General features: G+C 44.0%; 1 protein-coding gene across 2 annotated transcripts; it reads left to right on the forward strand.

The window, feature by feature from the left end:
- The first annotated feature begins 151 nt into the window (after window positions 1–151).
- Window positions 152–25,358, forward strand: LOC131266551 (protein Star). Of its 2 annotated transcripts, none has more exons than XM_058269119.1 (5): window positions 152–756; window positions 13,847–14,247; window positions 22,559–22,992; window positions 23,111–23,284; window positions 23,755–25,358. In XM_058269119.1, exons 2-5 carry the CDS (start codon window positions 13,887–13,889, stop codon window positions 24,466–24,468), a joined length of 1,683 nt encoding a protein of 560 aa, XP_058125102.1. In that variant the 5' UTR covers window positions 152–756; window positions 13,847–13,886; the 3' UTR covers window positions 24,469–25,358. The 2 variants fall into 2 exon arrangements, with proteins under 2 accessions (XP_058125102.1, XP_058125101.1); XM_058269118.1 differs by lacking the exon at window positions 152–756 and adding an exon at window positions 3,989–4,005.
- Window positions 25,359–26,765: the final 1,407 nt, after the last annotated feature.

The raw sequence follows: 26,765 nt of genomic DNA on the forward strand, positions 1-26,765 counted from the left end.
AATAAAATCAAATCGACCTCGGAACAATTCAAATCTGATTCCAATCCGCCAAATGGGAACAAATCTTTAGAATCCGTCAACGGATCGAGTATTTGGGTCTTCCGAATCACGATTCTGCCAACACTACTTTCCACGGACGCGTTAGATTTTTGTAGCAACTTTTCCCCCTCTTGTATTTTCCCATTTTCACATCTAGTGCTGCAGTAGTTTTGGACAATTTTTAGTTCGATTGCAATGCTCTATAAACACCGTGTTAATAGAATATTTTAGTTACCTGCTGCCGATAAGCTACAGTACGTATTATTCTTCGAAAGGCTTCATTGGCCTGCTGTAGGGCATTTGTTGTTTTGCGATCTTGTGAATGATTCGCAGACAATCAATCGCTCAAAACACTGGTCCAATACACTTTCCGGGAGTTTCGTGTCGAATTTAGGTGCTAACATTGCTAAACGCTATATGGTCAATAAAGTTAAGAAAAAATAGTGCATTCCATACTATCCCAAGTGTGCCTTTGTACAAGTGAAATTGCTGGTGTATCAAATGAAGAGCAGTCGTAAAAAAGTTCAATAGCATCGTGAATGCGGCGATGCTCAAGTTTGCAACAAAAGAAATCGGTGTCGGGAATTGAAAGGTGCATCAGTCGAGTGTTGAGCCTGTAGCCCGCGGATCTTCCTAGCGGATTCGTCATCTTGCACCAGTACTTCCCCGGAGCAAAAGCAAAACGTAAAGCCAGCGCATTCGAAAGCGGAGACTCAGGTGAGTAATGGATTCCCGTGTACCCGAATGGCCGCGTAGCAAACGTGCGGGGTCATGGTGCTAAACATATTCTCAGCGTCGCTTCCATGACCATGATGCGAGCATAAATGGATTCACCAGGTGGTGGTATATTCCATACGATCGCCGGTGTGTACCCCTTGAGCACGGCGAGATGGTGGTGTGGTATGTGTGCGCAGGTGGAAAAGACGGTAGAACAAATCCGTCGGGTCATAAAAGATCGAGATGCACACCGTGCCTTGCACAGCATCCATTTCTCGTTTCAAGAACGTAGAACGTCTTGAGCTAGACGGAGACGAACAGGGTAGTCTCTTCCTACTTCAGCGTGTTGTTTGATCATTTTCTCCCTTTTTCCTTAAATAGCCGGTCAAGATCGCCGAGCGGTCCTAATGCATGATGCAGAGGTGAGCAACCTCCGATGGTAACGTCCTATATTTTGAAGATAACTATTTGAACTGGCTTAATGTAAACTCTTAAACATGGAGTCACAATGGATTTAAAATGTTAAAATACGAATATAAAAAATATTAAAATACCGATGGATGCTTAAGCATGTAAGGATGAACAAATCATCAGTTCATTGAAACTAACATAAGTTGTCTTAACCAATCAACTCATGTTGGATGATGATGATCAATTATGATAAAACAAATGTTAATGTTTGACTTCGGTTAATTTTTTTCTGTACTTATTTTTGAAGTGAATGTAAGTGATAACTTCTTTCTATCAAAAGCACTTTTTCAATCATATGTGCAAAAGTTCGCAAAAAATATATAGAAAGAAGAACAAGTTTTTGCTAATTGTTTTTTAACCTAAAATGGTCATAACCAAAACTGGATATTGCTATCCTGCGGTTCTCATCTTAACTAACATCCTTACTAAGATGTTGTTTAAGTACACGTTTGTTAGTATCGTACCAAAGTGTAAACTACTTGTTTATGACTACTTGATTTTTTTTAATTTTAATTTGTTTAATATTAAAACCATTTTGAGTTGTTTGTCCATAACTATTTTTTTTTGTAATAGTAATTGTACACTTAAAGCGGAAGAAAATTAGCTTCTCTGTTGGTCATCGTAATTGTCTTTATAAATTGTATAGTTTATGGTATGTTCTAGGCTGTTAAGAGCGTTTTATGTACTCTCTATTCTATATCTATTGTACTATGTACTCTCTATATGTATCTATTAAATTATAACAATTAAAAATCACTTTTTACTGTGTTTAAATTGCTCTTGTTTTAAGTTATGTTATGTCTAGCGTCTTGTTTTACATCTTGGTGCGATAAGCAAAATGATCATATGAAGTTCCAGCTGACAGAAGGGACCGGTTTTTTTTTTAACTTTATTTTACTCGACACTTTTTGTCCGACTTCCAGTGTGTGTGCGCCATATGCCACTTCGCATGGCAAAAGCCCTTCAGCGATCATCTTGCCGCCGCAGCGTTTGTTAGCAATTGCGGGCGCCGACGCCACCCGCGCTACCGCCAGCGGCACGATCTTTGCGCTCAGCTTTACTCCAAAGCGCGGTTGTCCCGATCGGATCCGATCCGGCATCCTCGGCGTTTGCAGCACGCGCACTCGAACCGGTTCTCAGAACATCCCGGTCCACGGTCGTCGTCGTCGTCGTCGTCGTCGAAGGCGTCGAACGGCCGTGCGCCCTACCGTTGGTTTCAGTCGCTTTCGAACCACGGTCCGGACCGGTTGTGCCGTTGCTCCATTCTTTCTACTCCAGTGGAATATCGGTGTTATAGCTGCCTGACCACCGAGTGTTTGCCTGGTTCGTGAGGGTTTTCCCTGTTTTCTCGAAGCTCGTAGAACCGATCGACCCAGCCACCCACGTGTCCAACGATGGGTAGCTTCTCGGGTACCTGTGCGATTGATCCCGCGCGGTTTTGAGGACGAAGCAAAAGGGCTTTTATAATCATCCCTGTTTAGTTCCGAAGTGACGGTGCGGAGAAATCCCATTGGCAAGTGCAAGTCGGCTGGCGGCCAAGGCAGAAAACAAGCCCCAGCGCCGCCGTTACGTCAGCACGTTGTTGGTGACGAATTGTGCAAGTGTTGATGGCATTGTTGGTGTCGCGTTGTTAGTTAGTTAGTTTGCGAACATCACAAACGAGTTATCAATGGCGGTCGACGAGTTTGCAATATATTGCCACTCCTTCTTTCCTCTTTTCTCTAACTATCTATCGCAAAATGTAACCATTTTTAAAAGCCAACAACCGGGAACGTCGCAATATATTGTGGAGTAGTTTTTTCGCTCATTTGTTTTATTTTCTCACGCTAAGAAGTTATGCCTTCATTAAATACATAAATATATTAACCGAAGCATTTTGATAGTCGCATCTACTTTCATTCTCACGTTCCTACATTCAATATTGCTTACCCAGCTGTTTCCATTCAACAGAGGTATCGAAAGGGTGTGAAATAAATTGATTAAAGTTAACTCAATTTCCTCTATCTTTTCCGTTGTTGCGTACGTTTTCCTTTTTTACGATGTCATACTCAAAGCGGAGTGGTGAAAAACTGTCTGTCCCTAAATTTGGTTCTTAAAGTTGAAAATTCACTTGATCGTGATTTTCAGCGGCAGATCGGCGCGCCGATTTCCCTTGCCACCGCTGGTTGTGCGTGTGTATGTGTGCTTGCGGGAGGGAACCGCGGTCGCAGCGGGAGTGTTGTCAGTGCGTTCCTTTAAAACCACCTTTCCGCTGTGTGTCATTATTGCACCGCCAGTGCAGCGAACCCGATTGTGGTGGGAGTGTGTGCAGCTGCATCGCGATCCTCGGCGCGCGAAGTGGCCACTTACACATGCACACACGCACAGTCGGCGGTCGGCGGACACAGTTGACAGTGGTGCCAAGGACGGAAATTTATCTTTTCTCGTTCCCACACAACAACGCAGTGCAGCAACAATTGCGCCAGCCAACAACGAGCAGCAGCAGCAGCAGCAGCAGCAGTTATTATCATAACTCACAACCAGAGAGTCGGTCGCTGGAAGTCAACAGTTGGCCCCCAAAAGCCAATAAAATCGAAAGAAACAAGAAAGTGGTCGTAAAGTGTGGTGTCATTTAGGAAGAAAAAAAAAAGACAACCCCGTAAATCATTAAACGGCTGCCGACCGGCTGCAAGTATCTCGAGTGAGTTGCTGGAAAGCAACAGGGTTTTGGGATTAGGACGTGGCTAGGGCGCAGCCAGAGCTGCGTTAAACAAGCAGCGAGATGACCATCTTTAGCTCGTGAGTTTTATTTATTTTATTCAATGCTATTACAATAAGGTTTATATAATGAGTGAGGGGGGCAGGGGGAACTGTGAAGAGAGCGGGCCCATAACCAAATAAGACCGAATGCGTGGGAAAGTCATGTCTCAATCAATCACCTTGCTTATTTTCATTTATAGTGGACATCGAAATAGCCCGAAAGTCATCTCTCTCCTTGATAATTCAACTAACCGCCAACAACTAAAAAAGTCTGAGATCTTGCAGAAAACAAAGACTTTCTATCATGAAAATATACTATGATTTATTATTTTAGTTCAAATTTTAGATGTGCGTTCAAATGCAACAAAATTAAATGATGTCAATGCAAGTGAGAGTAACATTGGTCATTCTGCGTTATGATCAGAATTACAAATAAAAATGATCGATCATGATATTGTTTCTAACAATACGAAAATAAAAAGTTTTTTCGCATCCCTTTTCATCGCTTTGGCAGAATAAAATCAACTCGGGGTTTATGTTTATGCCAACTTTAATAGCATCGAGGAAAAACATACAATCAAAACATGCATCATTGTGTCCGACAAAACAACATTTTCAAACCGCAAAGGGTTTTATTATTACTATTTACACAACGGATGGTATCACTCAGCGGAAGATTTTACAGTGCGTGATACTTTCCTAATATTTTCCTCCTCCCAAGTTACATCATAAGCCGCCCCGATACGTGTCGAAACCGTTTGTCGGGGAACCACTGTTTAGAATAGTACACGTAAACACGTTGTTCGCTTCCATCAACAAATTCTCCCTTTTGAGTGCGCGATGGCGGGAATGTTTTGAAACCCACCTTGTTTTTTTTTGTCGGCAGCCAACTTCCGTGGAGCAGGAAGAAAATGGTCTATTGTGATTTATTGGAAAGATAAACGAAAGAATCGTGTGTGAGTGGAAAAGGGCTGGGAAAAAGGGCCCCCACCATTTTCAAACCCTCTTTTCAATCGCTATCGTGTACGATCGACCGAAGAAAAACCACACCTGTCGTTGGCATTGTCGTTGGTGGAAGGATTTTTCCTCGGCATGCACCCGGCCATTCGGTTGGATCTTCTCGATCGGAAATCCAATCGGACCATCGATCAATGGGTTGGTTTTGTGCGGCCTGTGGGGAACGGTCTGGCGCGTTTAGGAGGGAAATGTTGGTCTAATTTATTTCAAACATGCCTTTTCCTGCCCCACCAACCGATGCCGATTGATGACGATGGAAATCTATTGCTTCCGTTTGCGGCCAGCGTGTTTCTCGTGTTCGAAAGATTCATAATTAATGAACAAGCGATGGAAATTCGTGGCCGTACGTATAGATCTTCCCATTTTCACCCCACGCCGATCGTTGTGCTTGGCAGTTACATCTTTTTTTTCCCCTCTCCCCCGTTTAGCTGCTTTTGTTTGTTTGTGTTGTTTCATCATCACTATAATCATCATTTCTTTTCCGATTCAAACTCGAAGATTCTGCCAGCAAACGAAATCGATATTTAAAAGACGTTCGATTGGTATATCTCCCGCGCTTGAACCTTGGTTTGTAGAATTTAATTGGTGTCTGCCCGTCGTCCCGAACGTTGTGCCTGCTAATTTATTATGTGACTGGGCGATTATTTTATTTCCTGTGCGAAACAACAAGTTGGGGCGGCCTTGGTGACTTAAAAAAAACCTTAATACCTGTTTCATTTCCCGGAAAGGGTACATTCAGTCAAAAAAAAAAATGGACCAATGGAATGTGACTGAAATCATTCGATTGAAATAATTTACCTCAAATAAAACATACAAGAACACCAACCCTTCAACGTTTGTTTTACACAAACAAAGGAAAAAGGTGGGTAAAATTGAGTTGTAAAAACTCTTGCGCCAAACCGGAACAATTTTCTCGTCCCTCGCCGAGGGAAAAAGCGAATACCGGAAGCAAAATTGCCGCTTCCCGGTTGACGCTGAACGCACGACACCGGAAGTAGAATGGTCGTAGGAAGGTCGCCGGGAAGCGAGGAAGATTCCAAAGACGATCGGGGGATTGAAGAACCGTAAAGAATGGACACGCCGTAACGCTGTGTATGTGTGTTTTCTGTTTTCCCCCCTAATCGTTAACGAGTGAGGAACGAAATGACTGAATAAATCAAACCGGAGTCTTCAGAGTTGGGCGTAGCGAGGAAAGCGGAGTGGGCAGGGATGAAGGTAGAAGGAGAAGCTTAAGAGAAAAAAAAAGCCGGACGAACCGGAAGTACCGGAAGGAAGGAAACCAATTCAATGAGAAAAGATCATACAGAGAGGCAACAGGCTGAAAAGATGCTGCTCAAGAGGTGTAGGGGGATCGGGACGGGTAAGGCGGGTGCGGGGGTGCGTGTCAAGATCGGAAGTGCCCTCGAAAAGATGCGAGACCAGAGCAGTATGTCGTTAATTAGGCAGCGTGCGGTAGGAGGAGGGTTGTATCAACAACGCAAGCAATTTTTCCGGAAGAACTTCTTTCCGGTCGTCCGGATGATGCGTTGATGATCGTGTGGAAAGTGGAAGGAAGCAACAAAAGAAAGAAGAATACACACACACACACACACACGCACGCACGCAAACCTTCCTCCTCCCGGTCGCGATACACAGGGCGCGACCCTTCCCATCCCTTTCCCGCTGTGCTGGTCAACACATTGTTTGGCGACGGAGGCATATGCCGTGTGTGGTTCCGAGAAGATCCGAGAGGCAACGGGGCTGGAGAACACCCGGGAATGTAACGATCTTCAGCAAATGACGATCCGAGCGTTCGAAGGTTTGTAGCTGGCGTGTGGTGTGGCGGTCAGAGCCCTTTCTTCCCTTTTTTTTAACCTCCCCCCCCCTTCCGATGTTGTTTATTTGTTCAGTTTTTCTTCTGGGCGCAAGACGGTGTAAGCGTAAAGGAAATTGTAACGTTATAATTTGTTGTATCGATCGTTGACGGGAAATGGCACCGTAACCGAGAAGCGTTTCGCGGCAGCCAGATATTAGATTAATAAGCAGGAAGGGGAGGTTATTTTTCTTACGGCATGGCCACGTAGTACTTCCCCGAAGGGGGTGCAAAAACAGGATTTTCGTTTCCAAGCCCGTACCTGTTCTTTTTATCATTAATCATCGCCCGGAGCTGATGGATCTCTCTTCAACGTTACTTACTCGTTGGAGCGATATGTCTAGTTACACTGGTCTAGTTACAATACCCCACCATAGGTGAAGTAAAGGGTCATCCGGTCTGTTATGGCAGATCTACAGCTGCGGCTTGCGATCGCACTGGAAACTTCCGGTTCACGTTAGTGGCACAACACAAATGTGAAGGTTTGCTGTTGATCATTCGTTTCTTCCGTTGAAAGCTTTCGTACCAAAGTTGGGGGGGAAATGAATTACACTGATTTGAAGAGCTGCTCTGATGATGATGTTTGAAAACACCCACGACGAATTCGACGATCTACGAATAAGTTTTATTGTTTGTGAAGGGCTTGGTGCTTAATTTATCTCTTTGATTATTAATAAAAATTGTTTTCAATCGAACTAGGGATTAGACGTTAGAACATTTTATTCTGAACTGTGGAGGAATTGTGTAACTCTTTCAAAAATTTTGGCAAATTACTAACGAATCATACCAATGTCTAACATTTGAATAGTTAATATGAAATGTTTTCCGAACCACAATGTTACCATCATTTATATTGATAACCTCTACGCTGTATATAAATTCATCCTATTCATCATTATTTTTCCAAAAGTTTGTCACTCAAAATTTTGAGCTTTCCACATAGAATTATAAAAAATGGAGGTTTTTCTTTGAATTGGAAAAGTCTGACAAGCTACGACGTTTTTTAATTAAACTTACAGAAAAACAGATTAATAATGCTTGCTATTACATTAGTTTTTCTGATGTCAATTCGTTGAATACTTAGACCACTTCGAAATATATGGAGTGTGTGTTTCTTACAGCAGCTAGAACATATTGTAGAAAATGGTACCCCGGTGGGCTCCGGATACCCGACGATCGGGGGATCCGGTTTTATCCTCTTCTCCGGAGGATGAACGGATGGACGTCGTCACCCGGGTGAGTGTTGCATGTCAATTGAAAGTCCGGTCCGGTCTGGATGTTCATCAGGGGGAAGAAAAAAAGCCTTCGGCAATGCTCACAGTGGAAAAAGGAAACACGCTGGAAAGCTTTATAATTACCGTCATCCGTAAGAGATTCATACAGCTCAACTGCCACACCTCTATTCCAGGCCTGTGGCTTGTGGCGTTGGGTCCTCGAGGGGAGGCGGAGGAGATAACCGTCTACGGCGTTCTTGAACGTCGGGAACGACAAGCTGGAGAAAATCATTTTCCCCGGTCCGGCTAGACTTCGGTGGGGGGGACAGTGTTGAGGAAGGAAGACCGTCTACCGGACACCTTTCTTCATGTCTCGATTAAGTGGCTGCATGCCGCCAAGAGTGTACGACCAGTGTAGCTTTTGCGTAATGCTTCGTGTGACCTTAGGCAAAAATTGTGCCGATGTCCGGCTTGTGGGAATGGGAACGGATTCGTTCAAAACAGACGCGACACAGAAAATATACCAAGCTTAAGGACATTGTCTTTTTAGGCTCGTGAGATAAGGATGGGTTCAATTTATCACACGCCGATCCATATATTTTGTCGTCAGACATTAGGAACAACCGAAGGTAGACAGGTTGGGTGCCTCTCTGTTGGCGATCCAAACGCAGCCCGTTGCAGTAATCAAGACTGCACTCAATCCCCGCCCCTCCGAGTGACGCCAGGTGCATGTGCAATCACATTCTTTCTTCTCCATTTCTTTTTTAACGTTGCTGCACGTCTCGGTACCGGAAGTGCACCATCAGCCCTTCTTTGGGGGTAGTTGGAACTCGCGGCGTCACTCTCCGCCCTTCCTCCGCGCGTCCTTTACGCTTGGTACGCCTTTTGTTGGACACTTTCCTCAATCAAGGTTCGGTTTGATTCGGAAACCCGATGGCAGCTCCCGAAGGCGTGGATAATTTATAACGGTGCAACCGGTAAACATCCTCGGTGTCGGCGGAGGAGTCCTCCCCGGTGGAGAGCGAGCGATATTTACCGATACTTAACGTCCATTTCGTGCGTACACCGCATCACCATCACGATCATCATCATCATCAACATCATCGGCGTTGTCGCTGCCATGATGAAGAAATATCGTGCGAAAATAACAGCGACCCGTTAGCCTGGTGGGCAGAGAGAAAGAGAGAGAGCTTTGCTGGGAAATTGTACCTATCCTTCCAGGGTCGGGGTAAAATTTATGCTAATTATTATCGGCAAAGGACGAACGAGCGGGTCGGGCGGGCATTTTCTCCGCGTTCTCGATATAAAACGATAATTGGTTTGTTCCTGTTGGCTTGTTTTTAAGCAATGCAATTTGTTAAACTTTACTGTGGGAATTTTTCGGACGGTGGTGGTGATGCACATGACATGCAACTAAAGATTTCGTGAAGGTTTTACACAATGTGGGTTCAAAATTAACATCGAGTTTGCTCTTCATGTTTCCTTAATAATTATTGCATTTTGCATTACAAACCGCTAAACGGTTTGGTTACTTCCTCGAGCTGTAAGACATGATGATATTCTTTGTTGCATTTTCCAACGCACGCCGGAGCTCTCCTTTCTGTGCTGCAGAACTTTGAAATACATACATATTGTTTCGAAGCACCCCGGCTCGGAAAGCCGTTGCGGATTTTCTCCGCCTTCTTGAACTTCAACCTTCTAGAGTTCGAGTATCCGGTTTCCCATGCTCCCGCACTTGCTGGGAGTTGTGACCTTTGCTGGTGCCCCCCGACCCCGTGACTTAACTCGATGTTCTGGCTCTCGCTTCGAGCAATCGAAACTTTCTTCCGCCCGAGGGTGCTGTTTTTAAGTCTCCCCCGCTGGATCCCACTCATTTGTGTTTTTCCTCTACCCGTGTTATGTGTTTTGTGGGAAAATATTTGGCACGCAAAAGAATTGAAATTCGTACATTTTGCAGAGTGTAATAGGAAGGTGAGGTCCGTTTTTTCTCTTCATCTAAAACACGGCTAGCCCCTAAAACCAAGGTTCTGGCAAAGACAAAATGTTGATGACAACTAACTGCGTGTCGAACGGCTAACAACGCAGCAAAGAGGCAAAACTTCGAACTCCATCAAGGTTTCTCATTCTCCGTGCTTCCCATGCAAGAATCGACTGCAACATCCTGCTGTGAAGACTTTGCTATCGGTTGTTGTCCACATGTTTTTGACATTCCTAGTGCATCTGTTTTGTGGCATCCTGTAGATGGTTTTCGATGTTGCCAGCATGCTCTAGCACATGGCAAATACAAATCTTATGAAGTTAAAATTATTTGTAAAAGCGACCTTTCTATCGCGACCGATAAATTTGCGACCTTTCTATCGACTTTCTGCACCTTTGTTCAAGTTCTTGGTGGTTGGGTATATTTTATCTCGTTGATTATTTATTGAAATAATAAGTATAGTATAGGTTTAATTCTGTGTTACTTTTATCATAAAAGACCGATTACCTACGACGATAAAAATAATACTATTACAAGTGATAAATTATTTAAAAAAAACGACTCAAACCTGCCATACGTGGAAACGCTAAAGATGTTCGTCCTGAGAAAATCATTCCGTTGCCACGCAGTCATCTGTTTGCGATCGACAGTTGGTCGAATGCTTCACGCATGAAAATATGGCTTCATGACTTCTTTTTTCCGACTTTTTTTCTTCTCACGATTCTGCTTCCAAACTCAACACATTATCGCCAGCTCAGCGGACAGTTTAGAACCCGCTGGTGCCTGAGTTTTGAAGCCCGTCGGTGTGTGGATGTCGTTTGATTTTTCGTTTTCATCTCGTTTATCTCATCTTCTCGTCCATCCGTTTGCTTCGGTGCACTTTCATCCTGTTTCTTCTCCACGCGCGACACCGCACGGATGGTGTCCTTCTCAACGTTCCTCCTGCGCACAGTTCACCTTAGTTCCATCTGGCTTTTTGTCTGGTTCACTGCGTAGGACCTCCAGCAAAAGGAAGCCAGCAGGATCGAAGAATGAAGCATCGCGTATGCCGCCTCAGAGGCCACTGGAAACGAACGGATCCTTTTTGGGTGGTGGCTTGTTTTTTTTCCTCTGAGGCTGTCCGTATCCTTCCATCGCTCGTTTTCGTTCGGTACCCTAGCGAGCGGCACCCACAGCTGGTAGACGAAGGAAGAAAAGGACAAACTGCAGCGTCCGATGTCGGAGAATGTTGGGATGGGAAAGCCTAATCCATTTTGATTGTCGTACGAACACGTGTGGATGAGTACACTAATCGTTCAAACGAGAAGTATGAGTTGTTTAGCATATTTTTAAATCAAAAATCTTACTGAATATTAGAAAACAACGAAAAACTGATTATTTTTATCGATTTTACGTGAGCTTTTTAGCAAATAGAATCTCATAGCAATGTTTCTCCGAATTCTGGTGTTACTAACTTAAGCTTAAAGTAAAACAACAGTTCAGTAGTTCTAAGATTTTTATTAAAATCCAACATGACATAACCTTTTTTCATTGTATAACTGAATCTGTTCATCCCATTAATAATCCCTTTCTTTTTTTTTTGTTAAATCCGAAAATATTTTCCTTATGCTTATTCCTTTGTTCCGTTGTTTAATGTTTTCGTATTTGTATTCAACATCTCAAACATGATGGCAACAACAAATTACGTCAGTACAAATTCTTTGGAATAACATCTGTGGGATGAAATCACCAACAACAAATCGAGGCAAATAATTGCAGATAAACTGTGTTGATCAACACAACTTCGAGAAACGAATCGGGCCTCCCTTCCACAAGAAGTCAAGGTTGGGGGGGGAGGGTGGGGTTCTGAGAAGAGTGTATGCAAATATGATTACTTGCTTACTTCATTCGATCGTACGGTTTTGTGTTTGATTTGGCACGGTCCCCGTCGGAGGAGACCGTGATTATTTCGTTCGGGTTAGTTTTGGTTTTCCCTCGCGGCAAACTATTGCACAAAGAGTGGCCCCATTTGCACTGCACACACACACACACAAGCTCGTGCATAGATCCCGCAACAAAGGGTCATAATTCCGGTTGAATGACCCCGGTGAGCTCATAAATATGCTCTGTGCGTCCAGGTCGGCAAGAGCGATGGAGATGTCCTGTGCTCAGCCGTCAGTTGTCAGCCAGCGATCATCGGCTGGTTCTGAAATGAAAAAGAACGGGAAAGTGCCACAACACAAAGACACCGTGACATAATGCGAGAGGGCAAAAAATAAACGAAAGAAGCCGGCGAGCAGCCCTTTGTTCCGAAAGTGCTTAGCGCTTTTCCACCACGGTACCGATCCAGCGATCGGTATCCCGGTACGGGTTCTGGGGAATCTTTCATTATCCAGAAGGTGGCGAGTATGCAAACAGAACTAAATCTTCTCCCCGGCAGATGAGGTTTATGTGCTCCTACTCTACTTCGTGCCATCTGCACGTGATTACACAATAGAGTTTTTTCGTCATAATTTTTATTGAGCCTCTTCCATGCGACACTGCGCCCGCATCATTCAGTTTTCATGTTGAACTCTGGAAAAGGCATAAATGCAAAAAAAGTGTAATACATGATCAAACCGGTAGCAAATGCGTGCTCATCTCCATCCATGTTAAGGTTTTTAAGTGCGTGCCTTACCATTCAACCAACCTTATCGAGATGAATGTTCTAACAATTAAGGGATGAAGAATTTGCAGACACATTTTTAACGTCGAATTTAAGGTTGAAGATATTCCTTGAACTGACAGAAAAACCTTAGAAACGACATCCGACGTTGTTCGACATGGAAAACCCATAAAAAACCGCTCCCTGTGTTGGACGACATGGTGTATCTTCTCTGCATGTGGGCGCCTACATGTGCTCTGTCTTACAACAAAGCATTCTCCCTCCGGTTTTTTTTGTGTCCTGTGTGAAATGGGGTCTTCCTTTTTTTTACGTTTTGCCATGAAATGTGAACCCGATTCCGAAGCCAACAACTACGGAAGGGTTGCGTCGAAGTTAACAAAGAAAAATAAAATCTCTTTTTTTAACTCTTTTACATCTCAGTAACAATCGACAAGGTTCTTGTGCCATTGGCGGGAAGAAATCTCATGGGCAGGGATGAGGAAGGGAAAGGAATTGGTGGTGCCAAATGACGCACCCCAAGGTAAGGCAACCATGTCTCGTTCGGCAAGAAAATTCGCCGCTTTCCTTCCGACGCGTTTTGCTACACGATTCCCCAAACTCCTACAAGGCATTTTGGTACTTTTTCCTTCCATCTCAGGGAAAAACAAGACGGAAAACGCCCATGTAATGTGTCCCACAAAAGTGTATGTCCCACGAACCGTAACTCAATGCGACTTTGATATTCGATCACCCGTTACGAAAGGGTTCCATTCAGGTCGTTCGATTTCTTCCGGGGCTCGAGTGCAGGGAATGCGTTACGTGCTGGTGTCGTCGCGGCTAGGTGCGCTGCAGTAAGACGAGTACAAGCAAGGTGCTTGTGAATTTGAAAAATGTTGCAAGGTTGGGGAGGATAAAAAATCGATTCCATGAACTAAAGGGCTTAAAAAGGAGAGTATAGAAAAATGGATATAACGGAAATAGAATAGAAAAAATCTGAATCAAAATGTAACGGTTACGGAGAGATAGGGCAAGGAATGTTTGTTCCAAACGAGTAAAATTGTAACATCTTTCTAATTTTATGTACAGAGCATAAGTTATATGAATCTTATCCTTTGTTATCTTCAGTTTTAGACATTTTCATAATATGTCACATACAACTCATCCTTAATTTGTTTTTTTTTTCTACATCGTTTCAGTTATGGAGTAAGGACGAAAGTCCAGGAGAAGAAGAAAAAAATGACTCCCGAGGAGCAACAGCAGCAACAGCAGAACCAAATTCCAAACATTGCCGGAACGATCCTGATCGGCGGAATCGGTACCACTAGCCCTGATGGTGTTGGCCAGCCGAAGCACCACAACCAGCAACAACACCAGCAGCAGCAGCGGCAACAATACTCGGCCCATCTCCTACCTCATTTGCATCAGTTCTGCACGATGACCGGCTCGAACCCGGCCAGCCTGACCGGGGCGTCGAAGCTGCCGTCGAAAAGCTCGCCCCTCGGGCCGTCACCGTTCCGGCAGCTGCTTCCGGTGACGCTCTGCATCATATCGTTCGCGACCGTGCTGAGCATACTGATCATCTACATGGACACGACTGGTGAGTTTGGTTTGGTTTTGGGTGGCACACACTCACACGAGCGTCGTCCAAATCCGGGGGCAATCAAACAAACCGGGCGTTCCTTAATCGATCGAGTCATTCGGTACAAATAAGGCCTAACACTTCCGCCGAACGATGAGCGATTTAAAGTCGTGCTGCGGTGGATGAAATGCTCTGCATGTAAATGAGTGCATTCTGTGAATGTTTCGAGTAACAATTGCATATTCAATTTTGCCTACAATCATCAGGAATATTTTTATTAAAAATAGCCAGGATTAAATTTTAAACCTGCATGAGTATTAACTAATTTTCTTGGAGTTGATTTTGCGACCTTTAATGAAATGAACAAGATTATTGAATAGTCGACCGTGAACTCTTTTCCATGAGACGTTAATCACGTTAAGATTCAATTAGAAAGTCCGTTCGACACTTGAGTCAACATTTTAACGTAAATAAATAATAAACAATAAACACTTGTATTGGATATCAAAAATCCCATTCATGTGGAGACCAACTCGCTTCTCGCCCTAGGTTAGATTTTTTATTTCCTTTACGATTTATTTAGTACTCCTAATTATGTGGTGATTTTAGTTATTTTTATAGCCCTCCATGGGAATGTGTGACTCGAAGGCTCCTGAAGGGAATGGTTTCAAAAAGGTTGTGAAATTTAGGTGCGTGGCACGCACCGAGCACGCTAACATTCGATCAGTTCGCACAAGATTTTCTCTTTTTATGGACGAAAATTTAGAAGGACTAGCCTCGGAAGGGTTCCTTCCTCGTTCGGGGCTCCAATTGGAATAATTAAATTTCCGGCATTAATTCCCAAAAACTCGAGATCTTCTGGGGACGATATGCGGGAGCGCCGCCTCTCTTGACGGTGCGTTATCGCTGAATCCGAAGCGCAGTTTCCGAAGCATATCTGTGGAGTATCGGGGTTTTATTGCGATTTTATTTTCCGTTCTCGGTTTTGTTACTATTTTCATATCTCGATCGAGTTGATTTGGTTTACCTCGGCTAAGCCACAGCTAAGTTCATCGCTAGGAAAGCACAGCTTCTTCGTGTCGTCTGTCGATGAGCCGCGATAACGTGTTTCCGATTACTGTGAGTTTAATTAAATCCCAAAGTGGACCTAACCTTATGCTCACGCTGAAATTAGGTTTACCAAAAAAAAAAAAACATCCATGGAGGTTATAACCGTCGGGGAGGCAAACCGCCGGTGGTTTGGAATATAATTTGTTTACCGAAAAGGAAATGAGCGCCTCCCATGTCCCTCACGCGTTTCGGATTTGTGTTGTGTCCGGACCCTTTTGGCCGGCTGTGTTATGTTGTGTGGAGTGTAGTGCTGCTTTAGAAATCGCGCCATTTGCCCATAAAGTAAAAGAAACATAAAAGCCCCGATGAACCACCAGGGCAGAAACGAAGCTAAAAGACTCTGTTCTCTTTTTCCCCGCCGTGTTTGGGGACCTCTCGTAACGGCCAGGAAACGCACGATCTCGTTGCGTAAAAGACGTTAAGCATATCCCCCCGTTCGTCCGCTGTCTCTCGTCCGTCTCGGCTCGGTCGATCTCCAACTCAACGCGACCGATCGTGGCGGGCAAAATTTTCTATCGACGCAGGAAGAGATAAACGGTGGTCACCCACCGGGCTCTCGTCGGGCTCATTCATCGACGGTGCGGTGGCTTTTTAAAATTTATTTTTCTTTTTCGTCCAACCAACGGCCAACGTAGAAAAATTCGTCGCCGAATTCAGAAATGAAAACGCACCCCAAGAGTGATCGTACTCTAACTGGGGGAAGGGATCGTGCACTGGGAAAAGGGTGGGCTCCACACACTGACCACCCTGACCCCTCCGTCTCTCCCGCTCTCCCGCCGTACGGAATGTGCGTATGCTTGTTTGGCCTTTTTTTCCCCGGCCCTCCCTCCCGATGAAAATGTTTTCATTCGTCGGCCCGATTTTCGATGCTGGGTTTTATGTTCGTCACCGGTTTTATGTTGGCTTGGGGCGGAGGAAGTGGATGCCGCTGGGGGGGTGGAAAGGGAAGGTAAGGGCGGCCCACGACCAAAAGAAGGCCACTCAACTTCCGGTCAACGGTTATTTTTTCTTTTTTATTCATTCTCAAAACTCGTTTTCCTACACATGGCTTCGGGGTTTTCCCCTACGCCATTAATTTGTGGATTAAAAGATTTAGCAAAAACGAAAGAATGGTTACGCGCCACGCTGAAGGCCGTCCAGTTTTGCTTTTTTTTTTTCGTTGTTTCGATTGCATTTTTGACAAATTTTGCATTTCATTCAGACGTTGGAATGTAGGTAGTTTTTTGTTAAATTGATTTCAAATCAGTCTTTCGGGGTGCAGTCGATGTTTTGATAATTTGTTTTAAATCCAACCTCCTTTACTCAATTTTTCTCAACGACAATCCAGATTATAGTAGGAAATGCTTGTCTCTGGCGTAATGTTCGACACAAGTCCCAAAATGTTACCTTCGAGAAAGGAGGGGGCTCTTTCGCTCGAGCCGATAATTATACCAACGACGGCGACGACATTGACCGGTGGCCGGTGCGATAAACGAAACGGACCCATTTTCCTGTCGGTATGCTTTACCTGCTTGGCGTCTTGGCGCACGTCCCCATCGTCGTCGGGGCCGGTAATTTCCATATTTTAACAATCTATGCCCTTCCAGATATGGTGCGGTGCGGCTTTCTGGACTGACAAGGGAATAAAACCTACGGAAGAAGCCGCCAACACCATCAAGTTCACCCGGCACGATGCGGCATTTAAAGGTAGTTCGAATTGTTCGAAACGCTGCTGCACGATAAATCCTGCTCCAGTGAAGGAGTCTTCTGGATTTGCCGGTCTCCCGGGTTCGGGTTCCGGGGGAAAACGATCGAAGAGACAATATCGATTTCCGGCCGAAGGTCGACGACATCGGGGAGGGCAAATTGGTTCGCCTCGTTCCAAGTGTTCGGGTTTCCCTCACCCCCGGGCCTGTCCGGAAGATTTTCTAACGCCTCGCGCCGCATCAGCAGCGCAGGGTCGATAAGGGAAAACGAAAATCAAAATCTTTTTTATTTTATGCTCGAATGCTCGGAACGGCCTCCCTCTGGTGAGCGATGCTTCCCATTGTGTAAGACCGTTGGAAGCTTTCTTATCGGGTTTTTCAGGTGTCGCCGAGCTGCTTCGCGGCAGCATCTAGCATCCCAAAATGTGGCATCCCGACCGAAGTGACCCACTTAAGATAAGCTGTTGTTTGCGGAGCCTTTTCGTGAATCACCAAGTGGCGGTTGTTTAGGAGAAAAGCTAAGGTGGGATGAACGTCTCGTTAATGGTGGTGCTTTTTCGAAGCAGTCACGGTAAAATTGTTATCTTTTTGGAATTGTTGAAGCCTCTTTGAAAAGAAAGTTTTTCACCAAAACAATGATTTTTGTAGCCGTTATAAAAACAGCTTCACAAACATCTGTAACAAAAACACGTCGAGTTTCATGATTATCCCTCTCGCTCTTTCAGCAGCATAATCGATAACATGGTCTGCCCTTAACGATAATCTAACGACTGAAATAGGTCAAAGGCAAATTATGGAGCAAACAGAATCGATGATTTATTATTACCCTACGAGGCCGGTGGGAGGAATTCAAAAACATACTGAATTATACCTCTCTTTAATACAATTTTCTACAGTTGATTTATATCCGTAGATTTGTTTTTAACTCAACCATTTTTCCTTTTCCAATGGCCATTTTTTCTTTTCCAGATAAAGGAAGAATCTGTTGTTGTCCCTTTGAAAGGTTGATACGAATGGACGAGTTAGTTCACTTTAATTATCTAACTGAAATTACGTTAGCAAATTGTAACTCAACCCGAAATGGATGGCTATCAACAGGCCATATGCTTATGTTTTATGTCTTACTTTTCCCTTTTCGAGAGAAAAGATTTGAAAAGCAAGCCGATATACAAATCTTTTAAATAATACGGTTGAAAATGAGCCCAATTTTGCTCGCATTAACAATGCCCGCAGCTGTTCGGCAGCCGAATGCGCTTTCGGTAGGAAAATTATTGTAATCATCGTGCTACTGGCCCCAAAAAAGGGCTGCCAGGATCGATAAGACCGTCTGGAGTCCTTTTTTTGTGCCCTTGTTTTTTTTCTCCTTTTGAAAAATTTAAAGTTAGTCCTATTTCGCGGGACGTGGAAGGCGAACGCTGTGTTGGGGAGTGTTGGAAGAACAGCACACAACGTGGCTTTTTACCACTGCACAGCTGCAATCATATGTTGGTGCGAAATTATGTGGTTTCGACACGAACATAGCCGTCCAATACAAAGTGAGGAAAGAAAAAGACCGAGGTTTCTGAAGGTTCTTCCCCATGGACCGACCTAAACAACGGGGTAGATCGGTGGAGTAGCGAAGGAGGGGACTAGAAGGTCTAGAAGGTGGAAGAATGTTCCAGTAGCCGGCAGAAGGCATACCGAAAGCCGAAAGGATGTTGACCAACAGCTGACGCTTAACCACTTAAGCGATGATCACCCGTTGATGATGGTGCCGGAGGTTTTTGAGGACGATCGCCAGCGCTAGCTGTGTTTGGCGCCTTTCTAATCAATTAACGAAACCGTTCGTTCCGCAGTCGGACCGCGTCGCTATCGGCATCTAAATGGGTTCGCAAATTGGAAGTTGTCGGATAAGCTGTCCCCGGAGAGTGCTGGAAACGATGGACCAGTGTGGTTGTTTTTTGAATGGAAAGTAATAAAAACTGCGGATAAAGGTAGGAAAAGATGGTACAACTATTTAATGTGAATATTTCTCAATTTTCGTCATATCTAATTTAATAGGCTAATAAACATAGCTTTCGCCTATCTCTGTAGGTTTCTTTAAAATTGGAAAAGGTTAAAAAAGATACCGCAAACTTCATCCATCACCATCTCGCTTACAAATTCGTGGGCTTCACTCGCTCGAACCTCCTAATAATAGTCATGCGGCTGATCATCGACCTAGCGAATGATTGGTGATGCAAATGATGAAGAATTTTAGTCGTTTTTGGGGGCGAGTCCGGTTACGAAGAGTTGTTGCTTTATGCTTACTCATTTATTTGTTTGGCAAGAACAGAACCTTGTGATCATCGAAGCACCGTTCCGGTCGCGTTGGTGAAGTTTTTGGATTGTTATGCTAATTGGAAGATGATAACAGCCTTAGCACGTTCCATTATAGCAATGAATCATGTTCAACTATCAATATTTAATTTGTCGGTGTATTTAAGAATACTTTTACTTTACCAATGTTTTACTAAAAATTATAATAAGTTCCAATGAAAACCGTTGGCCGATTTCTATTGACTCTTCACTGGACGTCCGATCGTAAATAACCCCGGTTTAAACTCACATATTTCTCCACCGGAAATTAGAGGTGCAAAAGTTGGTGCTAAAGGAAGTTATGTACCGAGTTTCCATTCCATCGTATTTTTTAGGATTTGGGGAACGATGGTAAAAACAACATACACACTGGTACAAAAAGACACCATTCCCGAGCATGAGTCGGGAATTTAGAAGTTTGAGGTGGAAAAGGGGTCGCCGGAGCTCCCTAGTTTCTAATTTCGCTTCACCTTGGGCGGCATTTTTTACTGCAATGTTCTTCGGCCACCCTCGGTTTAGGCTGAGGATGACGTTCGTCGAGCCGGGAGTGGAGCGCATTTTTGTGTATTCGTATAAACAATCACTTCCGGTGTCGGTGTTACCGGTATATCCATTTATCCAGTCAGCCGTTCTTGGTTGCTGAATTTTGCAATTGGTTTCATCGTTTCCAGGACGGGTTATGGCACCCAATAATTTACTGCATCTACTTCAAGCACTGCCAAATAGACTGTAGTTTTTGTGACGCTAAAAGGGAAGTTTAAATTGTTTCAGTATTAGGGTAATAAATTGCGCACTAACACTTTATAAACATCAGGTACCGTTTTTCCATCACGCTTTACATAAGTGCTTTTTGGAGAATATTTTGTCGAACTCAATACGCGTTTCTAAAAGATCCAAACTTCATCGTTTTGGCAGGTTTCCACGGTTCCAGAAAAGGCGGGAGCACCCTGCAATCTTCAATTTAAATTTGAAGGGAAAGAAAATCGAAGAAGTTGAGATGAAAATCAATTTACAACTAAACGTTCCCCCTTCGGGCTTGGGGAAACCCACTTGGAGACCGTTCCGTTGGAAGAAGTTGATGGTGGTGGTCCGCGCTGGTTAAAGGGTGAAGCAAATTGCTCAGATTGATGCATTTAATTTCACAGTAATCGGGCCCCATTATATCTGGTTGGTTTTCGTTTGCGTACGGCGTACGGGTCGCACAAACTGGTACGAAATTCAGAAGCATCAAAATATACGCTACGCTTAGCGAGATGGGCCAAGAGTTCGGCACGATCACCACGTGTTCAGCTTTCGTTCGATCGATCGGTGCTCCCTGCAATGATCTCGGACGCTGGCCCATCGCTAGAATTGTTGACCCGGGCCAGAACAAATCACAACCCGTTTGGGTCGGGTCTGCCAGGGATAATTCGTAATGGTGTAAGGCTGGTTGGTTGGGAGGCTTGGTTTTGGAAGCGGGTCGATGGCGCGCACTCTTTCGCGTGGCTAATCGCATGGAAAGAAGGTGAGGCGCGAGTGTATAGGACGGGCTTCGAGCAAGCAACAAGACATTATTTACGCACGCGTTTCGGATTTTCCTCGGATGGGTCCGTCCCAACATCGAGGTGCAGCACGTGCCTCCGTCTTGCGAACGGTTGTTAATCAACTTGCGCGCGTGCTCCTCCGTTCGATTGTGCTTTCGATACGATTCGATACGAGCCGGAGATGCTGCTTCTGGTAGGCCTGTATCGTACAGTCATGCCCGCCGACGTCTCGGCCGACGTCTCGGGTTGCAGAAGCAAGCACTATCATTAAACAATCACATCCTCTCACCCTTCCTGATGCGGATGAAGGGATGAGGGTGGTGAGCACGAGGTGGCATTATTGTAGTTTGCGCGTGGAGGCTAATGAAACACCTTTTCGCTGACTCACCCGAAGGAATTCACTTGACTTAACTTTTCTTCTGAGTTCCTACACTCGTGCCGGTACATGATCTTTCTGTGCAAATTCTACGGCTAGCATTAGAAAGAAGGGCTCGTCTAGGCTGCTTCTGGAGTTTTAATTGCAAATAATGAGGGATGCATGTTGGGTTTATCTAAAAAAAATCAAATAAAAAAGAACAAGGCTCGTTTGAAACCTTTTCTTAGTTTTACTAATAAAGTCTGTAATTTAAATGTAATTTTTCCATCATCTTACAACCACACGTGGTTGCACCGACTTCCAAAAGATAAAAACTAAAAGTCGTCAAAGTAACACAGGAATCATCTAAGCTTGTAGTTTTTAAGTAAATATCGAGTTGTACTTATGACCACTTCAACATCAGTTGCACTGATGTATTTCACGTTGCCATGGTATTTGGTTTTTTTTTGTACAATTCCAGTGTTGATATTCATTAAAGATTTGCTATTATATAAATCGGCTTTAACATTCTTCTGAATTCCGTACATTTTTTACATTGTTTTACCACATAAGGTTTCCTATTCAGTTCAACTCTGTTTACCGAGGGACTTTTTTGGCGTTTGATTATGTTTTCGGTTGGTCCAATTTTTGGTTACTTGATGCTCCGCTACTCGAGCTTCTTCAGAAGCACTTGTTGGTTGAGTCCGTGTGGTTTCAGTCCTTTTGCGACCGCAGGCTCGTCGACGGTGGGCTTGGATTATTTGACAGAATTTAACCTTTCCGCACCGGCGACGGTGGAATCCGTTCATCCTACACCTGATACCGTGCAGTTGACGCAAACTTGAAACCAAATCCGATGAATAGTTTTACTGGATTCGTCGCATAGGGGTAAATTTAATGCTTAATCTTAGCACCGGGCGAAGAGGCGAACTCCGGGTGTAGTTTGTTGGCTTCCCCATTTTTTTTTTTTTTTTCGGGTGTTACAGGGATTTGTCCTGGTTCGTTTGTTGTGGCTTAACCACATTGTTTTGTCGCTACTTTTGATGCACAGAAAAGCTACTTGGGTTAAGCAGTTGCCAACGGCGTTTTAGGATGTGGTCTTGTGGTTTTATCATATTTGTATTCGAATCCGGTAGAAGCATGGGAAACAACTGTAAATCCTACTCGACTGGGCGTTTCGTTGTGGTTTTGCCTGTTGAATAGTTAAAGTATTAAAAAAAGTATTCATTACACAAACTGTTGCTCAATATGTGTATGTCATACTATTATCGGCAATGTTCAAGTTTCGCTAATCGATCGTTTCTCTTATCGCATTGCAGAAATCCGCCACCAGCAGTTCCGGTTGAACATGTCGCGCGACTACGACCTGATGGGCGTGCCGCAGGACAATCCGGCCCTCATCAAGTACGTCCGGGATATCCACATGAAGAAGTACCCGATGACGTTCATCCGTAACGCGGACGGGCCGGGCGAGCAGTTGAACTTCACCAACCGGCACGAGCTGGCCCCGGAGATGGCGCACCTCATTTCGGACCTGCTCGGGCGGAAGCGCTTCGGGACGTTCTTCCAGTCGCTGACTGGCAACAGCGATGCGATGATGACCGCACCGTGGCTCGCGGAGACGATGAACTGGGGCGGTTACCTGGTGGAACCGGACCCGCGCAAGTACTTCTCGCTGCGCAAGCAGAATGCCTTCCGCTCGAACGTGCAGGTCATTCATGCGTGCCTTTCGCCGAACACCTACCCGAAGGAGGTAATTTTGGTGGGGGAAAGCAGTGGAAATGTGCCGCTTTTTCCACTTGCCCCGGTGCAATCGGTGTCGTTTTTCCGCCTTCTTACTGTTCTTCTCCGCTTCTCCCGACCGTGCGCAGGTAACGCTACACCACGATGACGACAGCGAGGTGCAGATCAATAGTGTGCTGGACGAGGAAACGGAATGGTTCCATCCGCGGGTCAAGTGTTTTCCGGTGTACACGCTCATGCTGGCCGTCAATCGAACCTCGATCGATCTGCTCAGTCTTGGCTGCCACGGACAGGAACTGCAGGTCAGTAAGCACAATTAGAATGGCCTCTGTTTGAGCGCGTGAAACGCCTGTGGAATATTTTATCATTGGCAAGAGTTATAAAACTCGCTGTGGCATCCTAACGGCTTCGGCCAAAGAAAGAAAAATAAAATCTGTTAAAACTTAGTTTTTTGTTAACTAAAATCTGTTATATTCAAGGTTCTTCCCAAAGTTATGTCATGTAGAGCGAGTTGAAAGGTAGCGCCATCATCTACTTTCGGATAACTAAAACAATCATACGTAAACATCGTTAGAAATCGATTGTATAACAATAAAAAAGTTGAAACATTATTTAACTCATAATTAGAATCAATAAAAATCTTCAAAGAATATTTTCAAATACAAATCTAGTTGATTGCAATTTCAATTGCAATGCAATTGTTAAATAAATAAATAAATGTAGATTTTTATATACAAAACTAATTGTGGTATCGTTCACTTTTCCATTTTAGATCCTCCAAACAATACCCTTCGATCGAGTTCATATCAAGGTAATTTCGATCCATCTGGTGCACTACTACGAGGAGGACGAGCAGATAATCGATGTCGACGACTACGTGCTGAGCATTGGCCGCTTCCTGATGAGCCGATCGTACAAACTCGTGCGCAGTTTCGATCGTAACTTTATCTATCAGCATCTGTCCGTGCTTTCGGCATCCAAGCAACGTCAACAACTGCAGCAGCAACAGCAACAACAGGAGCAATTACAGCAGCCAAATTCACCCTTCTTGGGACCCTTGCTACCACCGCTGCAGCCAACCATCCTTGCCCACAGCAATGCCATTAGCTCCGGCGAGAAGGCCGATACCTCGATGGACATCCGGAAGGGGCAGGAATCGGCCGCCAATGGTGGAGCTACTTCCATCGGTGGTGTAAAGGTACCGGTGTCCGTGACAGCCGCTGCTCCGTCTACCACTACCACGACGCCAACCTCTTCCAGCACCTCTCAACCATCGATTGCGAATGTTGCAAATGTTGCACAGTCCTTCGAAGGCATCGAATCGGAGTTTGGTTTGAGTTCGTCCGAGTTCGCCGCGGAAGATAGCGATGAGCAACGGCAGGATCAGGATGATGAGCAAGAGCAGCCGCTCGGTGGTGGTGAGGGAGAAGATGGAACGGTTCGGGCAGCTGGTTCGCCACCGCCAAGTGTTACCTCCCTGAAGTGAACTCGCGTCCAAAGGGGACGGTTTTCTCTCGATACGCATTTTATCAACTGAAAGCTACCAGTTCATCATTCCACTTATAACGTTTACTTACTACAAACGTCCCATATCTGCCCAATTGATCGGCAAGGGTCGAGACGAGCCTTCGTCTGCAATGTACCACACAGAAGTATACCTTTTTTTTTCTTTTTCCTTACGGACGAACTCATTTTATTGCTTAAGATTTTTTAAATTTTCATTTTATCTTGTTTACGTAATTTCAAACATCCATGCGAAGGTGAAATCAGTTCCATTCGAAGAAGGGTATCAGAGCATTAGATAAAAAGTGAGCGCTAAAAATGCATACCGAAGCGGGTACCTTAGGCTTTGTGATGGCGTAGAATTACTGAACCATATCGTAGAATTTTTGCAAGGAGAGGGTACCAAAAGGCAAAGTCGCATGGAGATTTTAGTTTTCGATGGCATGCATTTAGTATATCAACTCTTACTGGTACCATCCACGAGGGATTTTTTGTGGTTTCCTTTATTATGTTGTCTCCACAATTCAATGTTTTTCACCATAGGGTCTATGGAATTGGTCGATAGCCTTCTGCTCGTAAATTTGTCTAAAAATGGCATTGTGAAAGGGTGATAAAAATTAATTGAATATTAGTTTTCCTTTTACTTTACATTATTCAATAAGAGAGTATTACTTTTGCTTAGGTACTAAAGAGTGAACGGTATCAAATTGTGAAAAAGGAGTGATGGCATAAAGAGAAAGAGAGAGGGAGAAAGAGAGATAGAGAGAAGAGAGAGAAAAGAGAAAAGAAAAACAACAACACACAGCTCTTAGATCTGTAGATCAACACAAGCGTAGATAAATAAACAAGACTCTTATAAGTAGATCTTACGCATATTTAGAATACTGCCAAACTCCTAAAACTTGGGTGCCGTTGGGGGGAAAGATATAGATATAGCAACTCGTTTTTTTTACATTTACCATTGGTTATTTTCTGTGGCGCGAGGTTTAAATATTTTTGGAACGAACTACGTTAAACTATCTGAACTGAGTAATATCGAAAGAAGGAAATTCGAGGCGAACGGACGATTCATTTTTATCTAAAATATATTACACTATGCACTCGTTTAGGGCATATTTACAGAAACATTACATATTTAAAGCAAACTGCTAAGGTCGATTTATAGAAGTTATTAGAAAAATAACACAGAATAATTCAACCATTATATAATATTGTTAATTGCTCTCTCTTACATATATATGCAAATGGTATGCCTCTCTCTTTACACTGTTGGCGCGTTAGAGTAAAACATTCGTGGCAGTATCTCGATACTGTTTTGTATTTTTGCCCGAACAAATTCGGATTTGCCTACAAGGGTTGATGGGGTTTTTTTTGGAAAGCTCAACTAGCGAACTCTACCATATCAGTCCTAAATGATTCCTATTTGTGCTCTTTGCTCACGAAACAAAATATAGAAGATTTTGGTGGTATCAGGAGTCTTAGTTGTTAGCAGCGAGTAGTTTGAGGCATTGATATTGCGAAACAAATCACACAGATTACTTGAAGTAAAGCAGTCTCGAACTAAGAATGCAACGTACCGGATGATGGTGAAGTAATGTAGTTTTATACATTCGTTGCACACGTTGCGAATCTCGATTGTCTCTCTAGCCAGATGGGTGTGTTTTCTCGTAGCCAGACTTCCTAACTACCTAAGTATGAATTAGAAATGAGAACGGAAGTAACAGATAAGTGCATCCAATCGCGATGTCACATGTATTGCAGGTCGTCACACTCCTTGAAAGCGTGCCCTGCTTATCGTGAACATGTAATAAAGACGAACGATTTATTTTAAACGATGTTGTTTCAATGGCTCAAGACATAAAGTCTTCCTCGGGCAGTTAATTACGTGTTGTAGTTTTAGCCATTCTGTAGGTTAATGGCCTTTGAAAGAACTAAATGAACTAACAAGCATTCTTATTTCTTTCAAGGTTATCCTTGCTGTGGAGAAAATAGCCTTAGCGCTCCAGGGTTGCTGTTTGTCCTTCGGGAGCACTCTTTCTGAACGGGCTTGTTGTGTTCCAATCCCGTCGTGTTGCTGTCAAGGATGTTAGAAATGTAGCTAAGCATATAAATACTAACAAAATGGAAATCTCGCTCCATCAAACGAAGGGCAAAGAGAAGCATTTGAAGAATGAGAATATATAGTTATATAAAATAGTGTTTAGTTTATGCTCGTTAGTTTTCACTCGTATAGCGTCCCTGTTAAAATAAACATTTAACTTGGTTAGTTTCCATTATCCA

This window comes from Anopheles coustani, chromosome 2 (genome assembly GCF_943734705.1).
Source record: "Anopheles coustani chromosome 2, idAnoCousDA_361_x.2, whole genome shotgun sequence".
NCBI classification, from domain to species: Eukaryota; Metazoa; Arthropoda; class Insecta; order Diptera; family Culicidae; genus Anopheles; species Anopheles coustani.